Consider the following 22,652-nt stretch of genomic DNA (forward strand, 5'->3'; position numbering starts at 1 on the left):
TCACTCGCTCGTGCAGACCGTTAGGGCGCGGCGCCGCCCCGCGCGTGCAGGTGTTAGGGCAGTCTCTCCTCACGGAGGGAGTCATGGCTCTGTGGCTCTGCCGCTGACCTGTGCTGCACAGGCAAAGAATTCGAGAACGCGCTTTGTTCCTCTGCACCGCTGCTTACATTTCCTCCTAGTACAACGCACTCTGAATCGAAGCTGAGACATTCGAAGCTCAGCTTGAAGTTAAAAGGTTTGTGCTATAGTTTAAATTATGTGATATTCCTACTGTTTCTCGTGATCGCAATAGGAGGAAAGGCACTAAAAGGCCCACAAGGCAAAAGTGTGAATGTGATGCACTCCTTCATTGAACTGCATATTCTCCATTTTACAGAGTAGAACTGGTTAAGTTTTTCTACTGAGAAATACTTTATAGTATAACATTGTGCTTGGGTTTGGTTTGAAGGAAACTTAGTATCATTTTAACCAAAAACCCAAAGTTAAGTTTTGACATAGGGAAGACTGAAAGTTTTGCAGTTCAAAGAGTCATTTTATTCCCGTGTTGTCAAAAGTGCAGATTAAAACAAAATGAATATTTTCATTTGAGTGCTTGAACTATTGGTTCACAACAAAAGCAAGCGCTAAATTTCTTTGAAACCTCTCATAGGAAAGCCAAAAAAATCAAGTTCTTCATCACTAACGCATATAAGAAACATACTGTTTTTCCAAACAGTTTCAGTGTTCTTTAAAACTGTCTTAAATGCAGAGTGACTTGATGCGATAAGTATGTTATTTGAAGACATCGTTTTTACAGACATGATACAACCTAAGATGGATTTTGCAGAAACCTGTGCTGGGAATTTGGTGTGTATGTTGAAGGGAACCTAGGAAACCGAAGGCACAAAATAGAGCTGTGTGTGCAGGATTGTGGCCCAGCTGTGTGATACCTCTGTGTAGCTCCAGAGGGTTCAAATGGCATTTTTTGTTCTATATTTTCATTTGTAGAGAGTGTTTTCTCTATCTTTCAGAAATTTAGAAGGGACTGAAATAGAATATTTCAGTTCACAAAGTTGTGTTTTAAAATAATGCTATGCTGGTCTCTGGTGAGACCAAAACAATATCCACAGTGTGTGCTTCTGAGTGAGGTGGCTGGCTCCCCCTCTGACTGCTGGTGGGATGTCGGCATTAATCCAGTACATTCTCATTCAATTCTTACAGCTTTATGTTCTTTACGGCGTATTATACTGAAACAGGCTGAGCTTGTACATGTAAGATTGATGTTAAATGTCATGCCTCTACAGCTTCCAGCTTTTCATTTTTAATTGGTCTGGTTTTTTTCAGAGGAAAATATCTCCTAGATTTACGTAGCAATAGTCCTCCTGGAGGAAATGAGCAGAGATTTGAGGAAATTGTCCTATACTTGTACTGGCGCAGGCATATACAACTTAGTGGTGGGAAGGGGCAGAAGGGAAATTATTCAAAGTCATCTGTGCTCTGCAACATTCAGCAGTTAGGTAGCCATTACTCTGCAAGTGTTTAAAGATGCAGTAAAATACGCAGATCGGCAAGAATCCTGCCACTCCGGTCATAAAGGAAAACTGAAAGTAATAGCAAATTAAATGTTGTGCTGAATGATGGATTCTGTGTGATTAAAGTCTCTGGTAGCATAACGTCTGCAGTGGGATTTCCTTTGTTGTCATCTTTTCAAGTTTGTTTGAGGACTTAGGGTAGGGAAAATTTTAAAGATGATTTATGTATTAAAAATGGAAAAGTTTTGTCTTATTATTGCCACTTAAAGCTGTTACACTATAGAAATATAGCAGGATGTAGGAATATTGTCAAATCCACAGTGCACAAAGATAAACACAGATTTCACTTTATCCTGCTTTTGTATAAAATCCCTTACTAGAAGACTTCAAGAAGGACAGTAAGGGCAAATGGCTAAGAGAGATTAGTGTCTTGAACCTATGATCTGAGGCATTGGTGATTCCCAAGGCTAGAAATCCTCTTTGTTAATGTAGCTCCAAGAAAAGTGATTTCTTTTGCTCGTTTTTTTTTTGTTTTAAGGAAGTATTACTTAATCTCATCCTGGTTGTCTTCTGATTACAAACCTGTTCAAAGAAAGTTAAAGATTATTCACCATATATTAGCTATGCATTCTACCAAGCCCTGCATGCTTTATAAACTCCAGATACAGTTCTAAATAAATACTGCGTTTTCATTGTTCATTTTCAAATCTATGTTGAAGTGTTGCCATTACAACCCATTTTCAGGTGTTCTATAGTCCAGGTACGCAGTGTCAAATTCATGGCTGTTGACTCTATACTAGTGTTTCCCTATGCGGTGCCTGTTAATTTGGTCATTTTTATGCAAGGAACTAGTTTCTTATTTCTGGAAACAAGACTCCTTCCTTTCTCTCTGTTAGACATAATCTCTTGCATTCAATGCAAATCACAAGGAACAACCTGACCTTTGTGCAATTATCAGTCATTTTTTCCATTCAAACGTGTTTTTTCTTTCCCTTCTGTTCCTACAGGTTGATAAAGTGTGTGGACAGCCCAAACAAGAAGAAGGGAACCTGTCGTCAGACAACATAGCACCAGTGAAGGCAGTGACTGAAACACAGGCGCTCATGATGGCACACACTAGTCTGAACAGTAAGAGAAGGTAATCATAAGCAACAGTTACTTTGAAAGAAACTCTCTGGCCCATTGCTTGTGTTAATGGTTTGTCACAGAGTAGTGTTTAAGTCAGAGCCGCAGTTCTGGCATCTAGTCTGTGCGTTCTCCAGCTATTGCCATCACTGGTGGTTATACAGATGCATATGTGGTGTTACACTACAGGCCTTCCCAAAAAATTATTTTTTTACAGGCCAGACTTGATGTCTTTGCTTAGCATCAACTCACAGTTTATTTCCAGAAGCTTTCAGTGAAAACAGTTGAAACCTTTGCCAAATAAGGTCTGAGTTACTTCAGCTGTTGACTCTAAATTACTGTGTTACTTAAAATACAGTTATTCAGATCTTTAAGGACTTGGGTTGCTCCAGGGCAGGAAGGGAAAAAGGGGGTCAAGTAAAGTTTCATTCCCATGACATAAAGTTGGTCCTTTGTACTTCAGGGATGGGGAGGAAGGATTAGATCTCTTATTTTTAACTGCTCTAGATAATTAGATCTCCTGAAATCTGCTTGATTTTTTGAGGGAAGAACAGCACAACCGTTTTTGTTGAGGCTTGTTGTATCCATCTTGGCTTCTGTTTCTCAGCTGTATGCTAGTTTGGAGATTAGACAGCTGAATTACTGCCTGTGGCCCTGCCTGGCCTGGGTATCCTTGTTCCTGGAGTTTCTTTCACTTCTCCTGCATAGCTCCTGGATTGGTTTTCTGTAAACTTTAAGTGGAGGGAAGGATGTCTTTAAAATGCTGCTTATGACACATGAGGAAATTTCAGAGCTAACTGACCATAAAATTACAATGATGTACTTAGGGCTAACATGCTGTTCTCAGTAACCCCAATATAAATCTGGAGCAACTTCAGCAAAGTGAGTATATTGTGTTGGGCTTATGTGTCCATGGAGTCCATGTGCATCTCTTTTGGAAGGATGTGTAAATAGACAGTGATATTTACATTTACAAAGCTGGGGTTCTGGTGTCTTGAGTTGAGAATATGAGATTTTTGTTCACTTCTATTTTAATTTTCATCTAACCTTATCTAAATGCAAGAGTGTTTTAAAACAATAAAAAAAACAATAGCAACATGGTAAGTTTTTTGAGTTAGTAATATTTTTACCCCAGTTCATGGTAATTTATAACCAAAACACAGTAGTTTGTGCTAAAGCTTGTAACTAATCTATTTTCACCATGCAAATGGAATAGCATAGAAAAGGACATTAAGGAAATCAGTTTTATAAATTCAGCAGTATTAGTCTGAAAAATAGGTATAACACAATTAACAAAATCTGTTTTTGAAAACCTTAGAGCTCTAGGCCTGTCTTCTCTTATCACTCATTGGCTTCCCTGGAACTTACTGCTTGACAGTGAAAAAGGCAGATTTGCAGCTTGTTAGTTAGTAATCTATTAACCAAATAGAAATAGGTGTTTTTGGCACTACAGCAATTCCTTTTCACCTGAAGATCTGCTCCCTCCACAATCATCTAAAATTATTTGAATATTAACCTTTTAAAATGTAAGACCTCTGGATGCAAAAGAAAGTATAATAAAACTAGCTTACTATAAATTAGTGTTGCCCAAAATTGTTGTGCACGCTGAAAATTAAATTATCCAAAACATCATCTAAACTAAGTCCATCCTTATGTAATTAGTATCAAGCCTTACTGCAATGCAGTGTTGATAGGTATTGTGGGGAGACCGTGCACCAGAAATTAATGATGGAGCCATAATTAGTGAGTAGGGAATATTTTTAAATTTTCCACAACTTGCTATGAAACACATGGTATGAAGCTTGTACTCTGCTTTTTGGAAACAATTGTGTAACAATAGAGTGAAATATACAGTGATTGACTACTGTTTTTCATCATCTATCATTTAATCAGATATGATATCAATAAAAAGTAATTTTAGGTAATAAAATGTTATAATGGATGGATGAAATGATTGCTGCAGCAGGTTGTGTAAAATGCTCTTAGAGTGACAGATAACTGCTACAGGGAATCTAGGTTATGGGAGTAATTACAGGAATCTTTTTTGGTGCCATTCCTTCTGGCAGTTTAAAAAATGAAGGGCAATAACCTCAGCTGTCTGTCAGTTTAGGTACTAGGTCACACAGGGAGTTTTTTGCTGGCCAGATTGAGTCCCAGTCTGTTGCTCTGTGTAGCAGACATCTCTCTAACCTTCCCTTACCTCAAGTGAGACATGAAACTTGACTCCTGCATTTTGGAATATGAAAAGAAAAAGAAGGAAAGGAAAGGAATGAGCCAGCACTCCCCAAGTAAACGAAGAAGCTGTGGCTCATTCCTATAAGTTTGGCAGAATATTTCTAAGCTCAAAGAGAGGAACTAGTCTGATTTAGTGCATTTTTAGGGGAAAAAAAACCTCCGCAAGATGCCCTTAAACATATTGTGTGATACAGTTTAACTGTATGCGCATATGTATGTTGCAAATGTTCTAACTTTTTGCAAGACCAGTTACAAAATCAAGACCTAACTTGTTCATCAGCCTTTTTTGCAAAGAGTCTGAATACAACTGGTTTCAGCTGTTTGATGGAGCTCAGGTTGTACATGCATTTGAAAAGCAGGATGTAAAATTGCTGAGGACCTGGTTGCTGAGAAGACTGTTTCTGTGGGCTGCTGAGATGATTCTCTTAGCCTGACTGCTTTGACTTTTGAGCCTGCGTCTTTAGGGGGCTGGCTGAAAATAGGAGCTCAGTCAGCATTCCCTTTCAAGGCTCTCTTAGACTCTGCTGTTCTGCACAGTTTGATCCTGTGTGGTTCCTAAAATTATGTAGCAACTGGATCCTCTTTTGGGATAGTTAAATCGTTTTCTGTGCCTCTTACTATCACTGGTTCTATGAGATTTCTAATCTGTCTTTATTTTCCTCCACATTCCACTCCCATATATTTTTTGCTATGCATCACTAAGTGTTCAGGACAGAGATGTAAGAAGCTGAAACTTAAATAAACACTGCATGATCTCTTAGTAAACCTTTTTGTCTGAGTATGCCAAGCAGTATAGTATAAGGGTTTTTTTTTTGTTGTTTTTTTTGTGTGTGTGTGTTACACAATAGGATTCAGGGATTAACTGAAATTGGCAGGATTGCTGTTGTAGTCATTTTTTTAATGTGCAGGTTACTATAACACATAGTAGAGATGACAAGAAAATTGAAGACATATGATGGTACGAGGAATGTACTTGGCATGTACAGAATTTCAATCAGTAAATTGGAATGTTATTGCTGAGTTCAGCACAAAGTACTCTTCTGGTCAAGATCAATACTTCTGGTGAAGTTGAATACTTGCCTTTAGCATGTCTGCTGCATGTGATATTTCAAACCACTAAATGTAGGCTGGATACAAATCTGTATAGAGTAATAGATTATGTCTAACAAAGAAATAAAACATGATATTTGGCCCCTAATTGGAGGAGGCAGACTTTGAAATGGTATTTTGTTGGAATTTCTTTTTTATTCTATGGCCTTACAGGTCTTGTATACTTAAAATAAACAATTTTGAGGTTCTTCAGAAATGTTTGAAGTCAAGGCCATCTCTATTTCATTTCATATTAAATATCTATTGTATCAGATCTCACATGGTTTTATTAAAGTGCTAGTACAGAATAGATTATTAATGCCAGATGCAAATTAACTTACTGTGGAAAAGAAAAGAATCAAACATTTCTGTCCAGCTGGCCAAGGCAGAGGTTTCAGCTCATCCAGATTTGCCTTGTTACCAGTTCTCCTTTCTTTTTTTTTTTTTTTTTTTTTTTGATGAGCTATATTGGAATCACTTCTTCACTGACACTCACCTGATCGTTCCTGCAAGCCCACCCTCTCCTGGGGCCATTCCTTGCCTTTAGTTCCCAGGAAGTATTATGGTGAAACCATCATCCGTTGGGCATCTGCAGAGCTGCTCAAGATGAAACTTACGCTTTTTCAGTAAGATTTACTGAGCTGGCAAGTATCTTTGAATCTGTTTGCTGGTCTGCATTACTCCAGGGATTGTCATTACTTCGTACACGAATACCAGTGTAAGAAAGAACAGTATGTGGTATCAAATCATGTAAGTGTAACATTGCATCAAGATGATAATGTTGAATACAATATTTAAAACTAAATTGGGATCCTGGTGCCACAAAATGGATTTACAGTAAATAGTTACTATTGCAGAGGGCTCAAATTAGAAATTATCTATACAATTTTTCTCAAATATAACCTTAAATACTATCCATCCTGCTTTGTAAGAGTCTGTCTTTCAATGGTGCCTTCTGACCAGAAGTAAACAGCAAAAAATATCAAAAAATATTGACATTATTTATTAAGAGACAATAAATTGCTCATTACATCAAAAAATGAATGCTGCTCACTTGTTTCTGCCTTCCCATGGTGTTCATTCTAAACTGCTTGCCATTGTTTTATTGTATAGCTGCATATATTTACAGTTTTCCCATTTGGTATCGGTTATGGTAAACTTTAAGACCACTGAATTTATTTCTAGCTTTTGACTGTGTGCTACATTTGTAATTGTGCTCTTATTTGAAAACGATTGGGGAGAACAAAAATCTCTGTGGGTTTTGTTTTCTGCGTTCTTGTGTTGCGTTGACATTTTTGATTGCATCTATGCTTTGGAAAAATCTCATGACAATTTTTCTTCTTTTTTGTTTTCTTATATTGTCCTATGCATGTGCTTGATGACCTTTCTTTCAAATAATTTTTACTTTTCTCTTTTGTTTCTCATTTCTTTCCCTCATTTACCTGAATTCCTGCCTCTCCCCTACTCCCCATCCTCTCCTGACTGATGCTTGTTCTCCCCGGGCTATTCCAGTTCTCTGCCTCTGAAAGCTTCAAAGAATGACAAATCGAGAAGTTTGAAAAAAATCTCTCGGTAAGAGTGAAAACAAGGTGACATATTTTGTTGTCTCTATGCTTAGCTCGTGTCCGCTGTAAGCTGCTATTTCAGCTCTAGTCTAGGAGCTGACATACTTTTGATTACTGCTTTTATGATGTGAGACAAAATGTACAGGGGAAACTACATTTTCTGCATTGCATGTTTAATTTGCTCTGGTGAAAAGTAAATATTTTCACTGTGTAAGATTGAGTTGGACGCAGAATTCTGCATTTACGAAGATGCTAATTGTACTCTCAGGCTATTCCATCAGGTAGGTAGCCATGTGTCTGGGCCGAGCTTTACTACCTGAATACTTAGAGGTTATATTCGTTATTGAGTAGTCTAGGGGTAGCAGTTTTCACTTCTTCCTTGTAAGCCTGGGAATCCTACTCCTCTCTTGAAAGGAGAGCTTTCCTGCAGTGTTAGGGGATGCTAATTCCTTAGAACTACATGATGACTACCTTATCTAATGCAGTATTTTATCACACATGAGAAAAATGGGCCAGTTTAACACTTCCATGAAAGTATGAAGACAGCTGTAGTGAAAGATGACCACTGCCTAAACCTCATAGGAGTAGATACCTAACAGTGGACTTCAATGTTGTTTTAAAGCACCTGTTGTTCTCAAAAGAATAATAAATCCTGACTGTTCCTGTGCCAAGCTCTGTCCAGTCACATCCCCAAGCATGGCTTTAGTGCAGTGTCCTCTTACAGTTGGCCAGACAGAAGTATTAGAAACCAGAATGAGTCCTTTGGCCTCGAAGCAGGCTGTTGAGGGACTTTCTCAGGCAAGCAACTCCTTGATAGCCCCAGTTCAGTTTTTCTACTTTGCTCTTGTTCTTAATATTTTAAAAATCTTGTGCCAAATAGGAGCTTCCAGAGTTGTGGAAATAGGGTAATTTTTCATTGCACAGTACTCCTGATTCTGTTCTGAGTTAACACTGTTCCTGTTTATTTTTCTGGCTACCTCGACCAGATGTATTATAGGTGTAATCAGATTATTGAGAGGCAGTGGGCTGTCTACAAGAAGGCATTTTTCTATACATGCAACATGAAAAACAGGTTGGTTGTACTGGCCAGGAGTTTTGGTTATTCTCCAAAGCAACAGGCACAACATGTTCTTAGAGGTGAGGTGCCAGACTTGATAAGAGGGAAATTTCTTTGTGATATCAGTGTGACAGGGATGGTGATGATGGGGAGGAAGTAGCCCCAGCACATCCTAAGGAGATGGCTTTCTGTGCTGCTGTTGCTTGCTTGGGGTACTTAATGGAAGACTGCAGGTTTTGTGATTGGATGCTGACTTCAGGAAGCCCTTTTCACCCAGAAGAGTGTTTGACAGTATTCTGAGTTCATCTGACATAGGTTCACAAAAGGGAGAAACATTCCCTTCTGGTATCAGGAAAAAAAAAATCACACTTTTTAATGATGGTGTTTTCTCATTATTTTATAGAGACAAGTGTAGACTTCTTTTCAAATTTGAGGTGTGTTAATGTGATTTGTTAAAACAAACCTTTGAATATGATTATGTGTATTAATACTGGAATAAGACTGGATGATACTTAGGAGCAAAAAAATATGTATATATATTGAGACTAACTTGGTTGACTTTTAATTTCTGTAAGGATTCTTGACTTTGGAGGGTTGACCGGGGGACTTAAACCATAAGTGTAGCATCCTGTTGTTAAGTGTGTGTTATTCATGCATTGCAGAGAGTTCATCAACTACATGAAGCGATCCCGAACCTTTTATGCCTCTATAGCAGAAAGGCTGTGTGATGGAGACCTGGTGATGAGAGACAGTTCAACTTGCTGGAATGGAGAGGATGTTGTGGAAAGGTAAAGTTATGAGCCGAAGTTTTCCCTGGAGGTGAAAAATGAGATTTCATGTCTTCCTGATGTTCAGAAGTATTCAGAGATGTTATTGTCATCATCGAGTTTCACATTCATGGGGAACTGTATGTAATTGAACAAGAGAGAGTTTTGCTAACACGTTAAGGTTCTTTTAATGTTGAGGTTTACGTATCTGTATTAAATATAGTTGAACATTTTCTTGAAAGGCTGTTTTGAAGAGTCCCTTTCTTTGGGTACTCTCAGTGACTCAGCTAGGAAGGAGTACCTCCCTGACTGCTTGGACTTCCCTTCCAGGCCGGAGTTCATAGGTTTGTGAGTGCAGAGCTGGGCATACTGTTTGGCTGTTACTAGAAAATATGCAACTCTTCTGGAAAAGGTGTTAGAGTACAATGACTGGACTGTTACATTTTTAAAGAGTGTCCATGCCATTTCTTTTTGATATTTATGATATAGTACCGTGAATAATGACAGTTTTCAGAATTGCCCAACATCCCTTATATAAGCATATTTTAAAGGAGTTTGTACAAATGACAATAAATACACCGTTCAGTGTGCATATAGCAGCTAGGAGCTCTGTAGGGTGAAATGCTCTTTTTAGTTTGTTACCTACGTTCTTTTCTGTGTATTTTATCACAGTCTTTCCTGTCACCATGTAGAGTCCAAATTGTAAAATACACTTGCATCTTCCCTGAGCTACTCTTTTTTGCTGTCATTTCTCTTACTCTCTGTAACATGACGCAACGTTGCCCTGAGGTATTTGGAATATAACTGTCTGCTACTATCACTGTCAAAGTATATGTCAGTTTTTATAGTGAGAGCTGGTTGGAAGCTTGCCAGTGAATGCTTTCAAAAAACGTCTTTTTGTTGAAATAAAGACATTTCTTGGGACTTGTTGGCTTTCATGATACTTCATTTTGAAGTGTATTTTATGGTCTGTAGTATTTGTAAAGAATAAAGTTCTAGTGTTCCATTTTCTTCAAGGCAATAGCTTTGAAACAGTTTTTGAAAAATGCTTTGTAGGAAGTTGTGAAGTAATTCTAATTTGGAATGAAGAGAAATGCAACAATTATAGGCTGTCCCGTTAAAAGGACAACTCTACGTAGAGTTCTCATATGTAAATAACTTCAGCTTAATTATGTCTGAGGTGTTCAGAGATTAGTACATCCAGCACATTCAAAGATAACTTGAAATTTTAGTTTTTTGGTGGATACGAGCATTACAGTTTATTGTAGAAGCATATATTTGATGCTTTGGGCAGTAGTGTAATTTTCTAATTATAAATGTATTAAACTTGCACTGTGAAAGTAGCAGAGAGGAAATGGGGCGAATATATAAATATTTCTCATCAGTATTTCTACTTCAGAATCCTTTTTGCTAATAACCTCTGTTGCTGGATAAACAGTTGACTTCTAGAACAAACAGCTTTCTTGCCAGATGAGTTACATAGAATATTTTGTTCAAGGAAAAATATCTTTCTATAGCAGCTCTCTGAACAAAATTAAATGAAAATTCATTTTTGATTTTAATCTTACTTAGTTTAAAAAAAAATAAAACATTGAAATTGTTGATGGATGTATTTGAGAAAAATATGAAGGGCAAGCAGCTTTTCCTTTGCCAGTCTGTAACTTTGCTGGAGTTTGGGAGATGTGCAGAAGTTTTAGATATGAAAAGCATGGGGAGGTGAATGGAAAAGGGGAAAAGTATGGAAGGAACTAAAAGACCCCTGATATTTTGAAGTAAAAAGTCCCTCACCAAATGCTGAAATAGCTGTTCCTACTTGTAGTTAACATTTTCCATAGGAAAAATAGGAAGAAAAAGAAAAGAAAAACAAAGGTTAAGTTTAAATTAACATACTGAATCAGAAAAGAATATGTATGTATTTCAGTTCTGCTCGTGGTGTTGATCATCTTAGGAGGAGACTCTCCAGATAGATAGGTTGTACTTCCAGCAGTGCTACGCAGCAACACAAATGTGATGCTTGCTTGCTGACAAAGTTTACTCCTCATCATCTATTTATCAGCTGCAGTTGTCATCAGTTCTTCTTCACATATGTGAAATAACTCTATTGCCCCGTTGATGGCTGAAGATATGATTCTCTTTGCTCTTTCTCCAGTAGACCAGAGGATTAAATTTCATCAGTAGTAAATAGGACTCAACCCAAAATAGTGTTGTTGTTAATTCTGTATCAGGAAATAGATCTCCACAATTAATCTGGTGGATCGCTTGTGAACCTGAGCTTCAGGTTACTCAAGCTGTGAAACTGGCAAGTCACAGTTCCTGTTTCCTTGCCCCTTCTTACATTTTATAGTTACCTGAAAGCTGAGCAGTACTTACGGCACACGCTAATTGACATTCAAGCTCTTTAGGAAGAATAAATTCAACCTTTAAAACAATTTGACAAATACATGCAGTTTGAAACAATATGAAGTTACTACTCAGAAATGAGGATTATGTACATTCAGTTAATAGGGAGGGCACTTGAGTTCTGTCACACGATCTTACAAATTTTTTTATTCTCTAGATTGGGTTTTATCATGTTTAAAGCAATGTATTAGCAGTGCGAACAATTGGTGTCTGGTCCTGGCAGTGTACATTCGTCCAACTGTCCCCAGAACTGAGCTAGCCTGACTCTAAATGATCTATGTGCCCTGGGCAGATCAGAAAAGGTAGTGATGTGGCTGCTTGTGGGAACCTGAATCCAAGCTCATGGCTGCTTTTGAAACTATATTTTCTATTTACAAAATAGTTTATTAGAATTGTGTCAATCTTCAGATAAGTCAGCTCAGCAAAAAGGGCAACTTTCAGAAGTTTAGCAAAGTAATCCTTCCTTAGAAGGTGCAAATCCAAATCATGACTAACATCTTTTTAAGGCCCTTTCTAAGCAAAAGGTGATGACAGTTCTAGGTCAGTGAGACCTTTGCAAATTATGATAGCACAATAAGATTGTAATTTCTTTTAGAAGTTATTGCTACTTGACACAAAACTGTGGAACAGAATGGAAGTATCTAGAGATTGAAGAGGTGTGAGAAAGGAATATTAATCTTTTTATTTTTTAAAGTGAGTGCCAGGATTACTAGCTGCTCTTTAAGTCACCTGTTTCTCCCTCTCCCCCACTTCCCCAATGTAGAGGAAAAGGAGGTCAGTCAACAGGAGCTGGTCTAAGTCGGTGGTGGTAGAATTCTTCTAACACAACTGCATGAAAGGAGGAGGATTTACTAAGTGGCACGTGCTGAATACTGATATTTTTAAAATGTCTTGACAAATCTAAGATGATTCTGTTTCTCATCATATTTTTAAGTCTTAAGTCAACTACTAGTTTATTAGGGCTCTAATGGGCTTTGGTGGAGTGAGTATCCAGAGAAATGGAGAGCAGTTGTAATGGTTGTTGTAGCCTAGTGATATGTACTGGGTTTAGTGAAATGACTGACTGAAGTCACAGAGAAATAGTAGATTGTGTCAAGGAGAAACGAATGTTGCTAGGATTTTATCTGGTGTGCCACAATTACCAAAATATTTCCAAAGTAAATAAAGTGCTGCCTTAAACCAAATGGCTATTCAGTGTTTCATCATACTCTGACTAGATTTTCAAAAAATATTTTGAAACTATTATTTCAGTGCTAAATATCTTGGGACACACTTTCCTCCTTTGAAATGAAAGGATGTGTTCTTGTAAGGACAGAGTTGGGAAATTTGTATCTTAAATATAAAATCAATGCTTTGCTTCAGAAAAAAAAATATCCATTGCACTAACAGCATTTCAGGAAGAGATCTCTGTTAAATTTTCACTGTTAACACCCAAATTTAAGGCTATTTATGATGTTTTTCACCCATCACAGAAAGAGCAAAATAGTGGTGATGTTTGTTTAGATACTAAATTAGAGGACAAGTAAATTTGAAAAGCTTATTCTTTCAGGTTTTTGCATCTACTTGTTTGGAACGACTCTATTTTGAACATCGTGAGCCATGTTTCTGTTGGCAGCTCCTTACTGCTATCACAAAACTATGTTGTCTTAGTTATTGTGTACAGCATTTAATAAGCAAGGCTGTATGAGTTGATTTTTCAGAATACTTTTGAAAAAAAGCAATATTCCATACTACTATTCTTTGCTTTCAGACAAGAAAAGGAAGTATGGAAATACAGTTAAAAGTGCAAATAAATTGTGTACTGGTGAGTTTTGAAGCGTGCTGTTTCTTCCATAGTATTCTTACCTGCTCTGCAGCCCATTGTCCCAGTTCTGGATAATGCCATTTTTCAAAATTAAAGAAAAAAAGCAAGTTCTCTCCCTGTTGCTGAAAGTCCACAGCCTTAGGAGATAGAAATTATAACCATATGCAAAATACTGTAAAATATAGAAAATAGTGGAAAAGAGAGGAAAAGTAGAAAATTTCTTTTCCTTGTTCTTATGGGTCGTCTTTGCCCATCTGTAGCAAGTAAAATATTTTCTGACAGACTACTGATTGCCTAATCAAATTGACCATGAACTGCAGTTGTTACCTTTACTTTTTATTGCTATATTTACTCCTAATTGAAGATTTGCTTATGTGTATACAATCAGTGACTGGGTATTGGGTCTAGTATTAGAAAAAACAGTTGTAAGAATGCTTTAAACCATTATAGTATTTGTTGTTTTTTTCTATTTATTGTTTCTTGTATCTGTCAAGCCCAACAGACAGCTGTTGAATTCTAACCATCTCTAAGTTGGAATCTATTTATAAAATGTTAAATCCAAATAAAGCTGATTTGCTCTTCTGAAGGGGGAAAAGTGTTTATGAAAATGTCTCTAGGGAATTTCATGTTTGTTGCCTCTTAATTTCAAAAGGAAATTCCCTGACTTTGCAGATGAAATGTAGCTGCTTCTTACTACTGTTTAGCTTGGTCTGAAATAGTTTTGCTGATTTGTCTATCGGTACTGCTAGGTTGATTCTTCAGGTCAGATTCAGCTTTGCATTACAGGGTACAAATTGGACTGTTATGTTGGATGCTTCTCCTCAGGGCAGCCAGGTGGACTTTACCTGGAACGGATTTCTGTGCACATGCCTGACCTTGCCATTGGTATTGCATTAAAAGGTTTGAGCTAGGCTAAAATCCGCATTCTTGTTGCTCCAAATCTGCCTTGGCATTGTAGTGTTGGGATGAGTTAGGCAGTAAAAACAGGTTTCTGTCACTGAAGTATGCAGCTTTAACATGTGATATCCCTGATTTCTAGACCTAGGGGCTTTTCCAGTTGGAGTCACTTCCTCAGGAATTTCAGATGCAACATCTTGAGGTTAAAAAATAACAGCTAAAAATGGCTTTTAAACCAGATTACTGGAAAGAGTGGCAGGTTTTCTAACACACAGTTGAACCCCACATCATCTTTTCCCTCTTTCTCTCCTTCTGTCCCTTAGTTGCTTTTCCTGGAATTTTGCATTAAGTGGAGGGATTAGGAGACACCTGTCCACAGGCTTGAGCAGATCGTGTCATGGATTGTTATGCTCTGAGGGGTTGTGCAATCTGGCTGAGAAAGAAAGTGTCAAATCACAATGACTTCCTTTTCTCAGAAAATTGCCTTTAGAGACTTTCAGTTTTTGAGTTTAGCATTTTTCTTGTCCCTTTTCTCATCTCCTTAGGCTCTAGCAAGCAGTCATCTGCATATGGAAAACAGAGATAATCATTTACCCTTACCATAATTAAAAACTATTTCATTTCTGTTATTCTTGTGCCATCAGTGCAAACAATTTCTGGTGGTTTATTCATTATGAGAAGCTGCAAAATGCTGTTTCTTTGTACACTATTTTGCATATGTTAGGGTATTTTCCAGAACTTGTGTTTTTTTTTTTTAGAGTATTGTAGAATAAATCAAGTACACTATTGCAAGTGAGTATTTAAGACAAAAACGTGCTTAAGCTTACCTTCAGAATAATGAAGAACTCTGACATGCTCCAAGGCATATTATGTATTCTTTCATGGGAACATGTGAGGAAAGAGTGTGTTACAGTTCAAGCAAGTAAATGTTAGTAAAGTCCCTAATGGCCTCCTGTACCACCCCAATAAGCCATATGGTGGAGAGATGGCAATAGTTTCTAGCTGTATCTTGTCACACACACATTCATCAGGTGTGATTTGAGTGATAGTTATATTAATGAAATACAGACATAGAAATATAGAATAGACATGAAATACAAAAAATACAGAACTATACACTGCCTGGCCCCAGGCGGGTTATGCTGAGTGCTTTGAACAGTTAAGGTGTTGGTTAAGGAAACCAAAGATGAAGGTTGCTCAATGTTCCCCTTATTCAGACCAAATTTGGGTGTACCTGGAGACAGGTTTGAATCTGCCCCAAATTCTTTTAATGCCTCTTCTATAAGGTGAATAGTGACTATGCTGAGATTATTCAAGTGTGTAATTTGTGTGTTTTTAAGATTCTGTTAGTCACAGGCTTGTACATTATTTTAGGATAGACAGTGATAAATTGATATCAGTAAAGCTTGTTCTGTGTAAAGGAGCAAAAACTGTATGCCTTGATCTGGAGTTGGGCTAATTAAAATATTCTCATCTTCTGGGCCACTTCACATGTTTGGGGGGATACAGTGTTCTGCTAACTGAATTTGGTCTTTTCCCTGCTCACGGAGGCAAATCATTTAATAAGCAGCAAAGGACAACAGTGGGCCCTGTTTTACTCTTTGTTCAAATATGAAAATAAGTCCTGCATCCTCCTCCTAGGAGTAAATACAGGAGGATCTCATGTATAAACTGTTTACCTTTTATGATACAAACATTCATGTTTTATTTGCTCTTTGGAGCAAGAAATGTGTTTGCTTGAGATTCTAGCGGTTCAGTTGAAGCTGCCCCATCTGACTCTGTAGGCTATACATTGCTAGGCCACAGAATATGAAGGAGAGAGAGGAAGAATGGGGAAGACCATCACATTATGTACACAGGGGACATTTACAGGTTGGATGTGTATAAAAAGAGGTAAGGTGGTAGAAGTAGTATTTAGTTCAGAGATGCTGAAAAGAAATCATCTGCAGAGGTTTGAAGTGAATGAAGTAATCCCTGCTGAGGAACCCTGCACTAGAGCTCCCACTATCAGGCAGCAAAAGCCAGTTTTCTGTCAGCAGCAACACTGCGCAGAGAAGGCTTATTGACTTTAGTAGAATTAGTCTGAATTTATGCTTGTTTGCTGAGAACAGAGCTTCTAGAATTAATGCTTTAGGACCAGTTATGAAGAAAAACGGAAAAGCCATGTGCTGATTACATTGTCCCCTGCTTTATTTAGGAGCATTTTGCAAATTAGGGTACAGTCTCATGAGCTAAAAATATATATCATTAGGATCATAGAATCATTCAGCTAGGAAGGGATCTCAGGAGGTCTCTGACTTAACCCCCCTGCTCAAAGCAGGTCAGCTATAAGATCAGACCAGGTTGCCCAGGGCTTCATCTAGGCTGGTCTTGAAAACCTTCAAGGATAGAGACTGCACAACTTCTGAGCAGCCTGCTCCACTGCCTGACTGCCCTCATGGTGAAAAAGTTTTTCCTTATATCCGGTTGGAACCTCTCTTGTTCCAAGTTTTGTCAGTTGTCCGTCAGCCTCCCACTATGTACCACAGAGCTTCTGGTTGCTTGAAACTCATGCTGACAACAAACTAACAAAGAAAATGCCATTACTTAGCCAGTTCTCTTAACAGTTGTTACATGCACTGGGAGAGGCAGCAACCTGCATTGTATTCCATTTTTACAAGGTTAGAGACTTCACTAATGCTAGAAATGAACAATAATATTTTAAACCTGGAGTATTATGCACAGTATGAAGTTAGAACTATTCCTTACTCGCGGTTAATAACCTGCAGTACTTAGCTGAAATACCTATGATATAAACAGTGCTACCACAAAAGATTGCTGTTTTTTAAAAGACATTCAGCAAGCCAAGTCTATTTAAGAAATTAGTAGTTTCAAAGCTGTAGGAATACGAGGAAATAAATGTCTGAAAAAAAGAGATAATACTAGTCCTTTTCTTTTCCAATAGGAATAAATTCAATTTTGGTTCAATTTTTGACAGAATTTCCTAAAAAGTCTTTGGGTAATACTTAGCTGTGAACAGAAAATATAGTCCGAATACATTTTTAACATATTGTGAATATGAAGCTGTTCCACTGCATTTCATCAATACAAGCAAATAGAAAAATAGTTGGTTAACATCGGATGTTTTCTATATACATGTATATACGTATGTATCTATCCATTCCATATCAAGTGATTTCTAATGAAAAAGAAGCGCAGAACTTCAACTAACAAGCTGTGTTCAATCTGCCATGTAATGCCTGATTACTTTTCTTCTGCAAGATTATGGAGGCCAACATAAAATAAACTGGTATTAACTGGAGGAATTACATACTTAATGCCAAACAGGATATCATTCAAACATCTCCCAGAATCTTGTGGGAATATGTATATGCAGAATGGAATTTCTTTTGTGGTGATTTGAGTTTAGTCCTTGTAGGAACCTGTGACTAGATCACTCTTCTGCTTCTACTGATGAATCTATAAACATAAACTGTTGCAACTTTAATCACATGAAAAAGCAGAGGGGACCAGTTTTCTAACAGTGAACAAACATGTTATATTGTCTTTAAAGTTAGCAGAAAACTCCTTAATCTGTGTCTCATGCTAACTAAAACTTAGAGTAAGGAAAAAAAGATGGAATTTTTAAAGAAAAGTGTTTCCTACTTTTAAAATTTTACCTAATGAATTTCAACACTATAAATGTTATTTAAATAGGTGGACAAGAGGAAGGGGAGGTTGTCCCCAATGCTGTTACATATCAGAAATCTCCAGCTGCAGAGAAGATTCCCTAATAGTTCCCACGGTTTGCCACGGTTCTTATTTTTCTCCACAAATTGAGAAGATGCATTTTCTTCTTAGGTCAAGGGACATTTCAAATATTGCACGGGACTAAGCTGTCAGACACAGGCTTTTAGTCTCTATTTTCGATATGGCCAAGATGACGACTGCTTGTTATGCTTTTGGGACCACCTGCAATGCTGTGTTGAAGAACCAGCATGCACAGGTGGAAAGTAAGTAGTCAAGAGCTACCTGATATAAGCATCCCATTGCTGTTTGCGAGTAGGGTACCTCCTTTATTGGAGTAGAGCTATGAAGATCAGGAGGAGTATGTTCCACAGTTGTTTCACTGTATAATGAGGCCTGATGCCTCCTGGGTTCCAGAGCAGACTTTGAGAAATGGGAGTGCCCCTACAGAACCTTTCACTGTTCTGTTGAGACCAATGCTCTTAGCTTTGTGAGTCTAGATATTGCTGTGTGAGTATGCGTACGGTGTGGGTATGAGTGCAGGCTGGACTGAAGCCATATGCTGCAAACAGATACTGTTTTATACGCTATGTATATATTTAACCTTTCTCCTTTCACTATAAAAGAGGCTTTTACAAGCATACATATTTAATTTTAGTGGCAAGTATTCCTTCCTTCCTTCACTGGGAGCCAGCCAGCCATCAGAGGAAAGCAACTATTGCACACACGCCCATATAGATCTGTACCACTATATTAAAGCTTCTTACTGTGATGCTTCAGTGCATTTATTTAAGGATTTTATGTTAAGTAATAGAATTCTGACTAAATTGGGAAGGAATTATTTACTCCTAGATTGTATGGCTTCTGAGAATTAATGGTTGGGTTTGCAAATGGGAACCAAGCTTCCGATGCTGGGGAAAGATTTATTGATTTGGTCAAAAACATAAGAAATTTTACGTGTTTTTGACCAGAAATCATGCTTTCTCTTAAGGCTTTCTATTAGGAATGTGGACTTATCCCTTCCCTCACCACCACAAATGTTAATAAAGGTCAAGGCATGTCTTCACAAGATAAAAGTGTATTGAAGAGTATACAGTGATATACATTGATGCTTTTCAATGTTATACATTGAAAAATTATATAAAGAAGTTTTCCCATTACATAAGTCAGTTATGTTTGTATAGGATAACTGTGTCATGAGTAGTTGTGACAGGTCATTTGACTGGATGCAATCTATACTGATCTCTGTATTTTAAGCTGGTATGTATATTTAAAAGGCAGGAAAAGGATGAGGAACAGAACATATTGGAAGATGAATTAATATAAAATGATGTTGAAGATTTTGATGAGTATTACTGCAGAGAGATATGCTCAAGATCTATACTGATTTCTTTTAAGCTCATCATACAAATTCTTCAGTGAAGAAAAAACTACAGTGAAGTTCAGATTTTTAGGCAGATTTTTGCAACAGTTGCAAGTACTGTGTACTGAGCTCTTAGGGGGGAAAAAAAAAAAAAGCAAGCCTGTCCTGCCAACGATTATCACTGCAAGGGTCAGTGGAGACTGAAGTCTCCTGAAAAGCTAATCCTGACCTCTGACCTTATTTGATCTAGTCTTACTAGAGAAAAATATGCCTAGAAATCATATTTTGGTGTCATCTTTTATTTATGTAAAGCATTTTTTTCTTCAGCAACCTTAACATTTACTACAGTTGTGTTACTATAGTTTTTGCGTCAAGATCTGTAATGGAAATCGCGTAGTTCAGGGATGTATATGCATTTAGAGCCTCTTTGCCTTGAGAACAGTATAGGAGTAGACAATGAGCAGACTGAGAGCTAATGGGTAAGAATTAAGGAGCAGAGTAATATGGATACTGATGATGTGGGTGTTTGCTGTAACCAGCTGTTCAGGAAGAAGTAGATGAGGCTTCTACATATAGCTGGAAGTAGCCTCATTTTTGCAGGCCTTGGTCATGGGGGGCTTTAACTACCTTTAATCGCCAATATCTGCTGGAGGGGCAGCGCAATGCCTCACTATTGTTGTTGTACGTATGTATGACCTCTTTGTAGACAGCAGACCATTTGATTCCCAATCTTGGTTTGGGATTACTTGAGGAACTCTGCTGGTGGCTTTGCTAAATTACTTAAAACTCAGCCTCAGGAAAGGTCTGGGAAGCTGCTGCCTTTATTTTGGTGCTGCAGAGTCTAATGCACTTTCTTTAAAGCTTTATCTTTTTGCCTTTTGTTCTAAAGTTCCATTTTTGGCATGTGTATCTGCATGCGGTACAATCTCATGAAACCATTCTCCTGCGGTAAATGCAAGCTTCTGTATTAACTCACACTGTATTGACTCATGTTGAGCCTATGCCCACTGCTGTGGAGCACGGTTAATTGAGTATGACTTACTTGTTGAAAAAAGTCACTCTTCTGCATAATCACACTCTCATCTTACTTGCAGTGTTAATGACAGGCCCAGTCCTTCTTAGTTAATATTGTTACTATGGTGCATCCACATAATTTATGTTGATGGCTCAAGTAAGTTAATACCATTTCCCAAAATACAAATAGTGGTTTGACTTGTGAAGGCCTCTTTAACATCTTGGTGTTAAGCATTTTCTATCCAAGTTGAGAGACTTGAATACATATAAGTTAATACTGAGTTGAAATTTTCTTGGAGGAAACTTGAGGTTTGGCCTGCTGTGTTCAAGGATTTACATCTTTTGATTTAAGTATTCTGCGGAGCAGAACTTTGACAGAATATGTGGAAGAACGAATCTTGTCATCCAGTCCTTCAAATTGCTCTAGTGGGCCAGTATTTTGCAGATGTAGCATGCAGCTGAGGCTAATTTAATACCATCGTAGTATCTTTTGTTTTGGCAGCTTTGGAATTTTCTTTATTGAAGAGTAATGAAAATAAATGATGGTCAGATATTTTCTTTGGTATGATCTTTTTCTTATTTTGTTGAGAAGAAAGAAAGAACAACCCTTAGAAAAATGAAACTTCCCAATTAAAATAGTACAATAATAATACAGTAGTGTTACGGTCACTGAAACACTTCTAACAGAAACAATCCAGGCATAGTTAAAGTATGTGGAAAACATCCAAGCTAAAATTTATTTTCTTGTGTGGAGTCCAATATAATGACTTTCTACCAATTCCTATTAAGAATGATTACAGTCAAATTCGCACTGAAGAGAGATAAAGAAGAGAGTCTTTTCCAAAACTGTAGAGCAGACTGGTGAGTCTGGCTCCCTTGACTGTGTATTGGATGAAAAAGGGTACCCTGTGATGTTTTTGATTCTTGGCACTTCTCAGAATGTTGAATATCTGTCCTGCCTCAGAGCAGAATACTTTTCTGGGGGGAATACAATTTAATATGAAGACTTTTACATTTCCAAAACAATCACTATAAAGTCTTGCTATTGCTTTGTAATACCAGGATAGTCTAATACACAATGTAGAAGTTACCTCGTCTTGTAGGTTGCTATGGGATTGAAATGGCAAGAACATCTCCACAAACTGTAGACTAATTTATAGGATGGTACTTCTTTGAATGAAGTTTTTGGGTTAAACGATGCAGGCATAATGTCAGAAATAAGCAAAAATTCATATATTCAGGTGAACCCTATATTCTGAAGATAACAGGCTCAACATAAGAACAGCTAAGACCAAACACCCATATATTTTGGTACCCTGTCTGAGGAACGGCCACAAGTTTAGGAACAGGGCAAATGAGCAGTTTTCTCCCTGTATGCTCCTACTCTTCAACTATTTTCAGCCTAAGCACCTCGTTAGTCAGATGTGGATTTCTGTGTATATAGTAACTTTCTGATATTTTTTTTCAGCCACCTATTAAGTCCCTGTATACTTTCAGTATCTACAACATCCTTTAGCTAGGGATGGCATTTGCTGTGAGACAGAAATCTGTGTTGAAATTCATGAATGTTTCTGTCTGTTCAAAATCAGTTAACTGACTTATTGAGAACCCTTTCTATAGTAGGCAGTTTTATATATGTGTGTGTGTGTATATATATAATATATGTGTGTGTGTGTGTATAGATGAGAGATAAGTTAGAAACATGTTTTAGAAGTGGTAAGTAGCTGTAGATGTGCCTAAGATTCCCACTGGTGTCTACATGGCTGCTCAGAGCACAAAGTCCAGGAATACAGGGTAAGTCATTTTAGAATTAAACTATTCTGTTGGAAAATTATAACTTTATGCTGTTTGTAATAAAAAAAATACTGTATTTTTCAAGTTAATCTCAAGTTAGGGTCCAGAGATGTTAGTCGACATGTATTTTCTATGTTGTGTAGAGTATGTATTTCAAGGACAGCTTAGTTTTGCCACAAGTGGAAGAAACTGCTTGGATGGAAGAAATAGGTAGGCATAGCTAAAAGAATTTGTTACAGGAATTTTAGTGATATGGTACCTGTTAGGAAGTAGTATCTTGACAAGTGTGAGAAAAATACCAGTGG

General features: G+C 37.5%; 1 protein-coding gene across 1 annotated transcript in view; it reads left to right on the forward strand.

Moving 5' to 3' along the window:
- LOC146595241 (glypican-5-like) overlaps positions 1-22,652 on the forward strand; it is a 366,200-nt gene that overhangs the window by 122,640 nt on the left and 220,908 nt on the right. The window contains exons 5-7 of the mRNA XM_085306113.1: positions 2,519-2,649; positions 7,473-7,532; positions 9,245-9,370. Coding sequence (XP_085162239.1) covers positions 2,519-2,649; positions 7,473-7,532; positions 9,245-9,370 — 317 coding nt within the window. The remainder of the gene's footprint in view (positions 1-2,518; positions 2,650-7,472; positions 7,533-9,244; positions 9,371-22,652) is intronic.

The sequence above is a fragment of the Rhea americana genome, unplaced genomic scaffold (assembly GCF_003343005.1).
Source record: "Rhea americana isolate MKP2758 unplaced genomic scaffold, rheAme1 scaffold_231, whole genome shotgun sequence".
NCBI lineage: Eukaryota > Metazoa > Chordata > Aves > Rheiformes > Rheidae > Rhea > Rhea americana.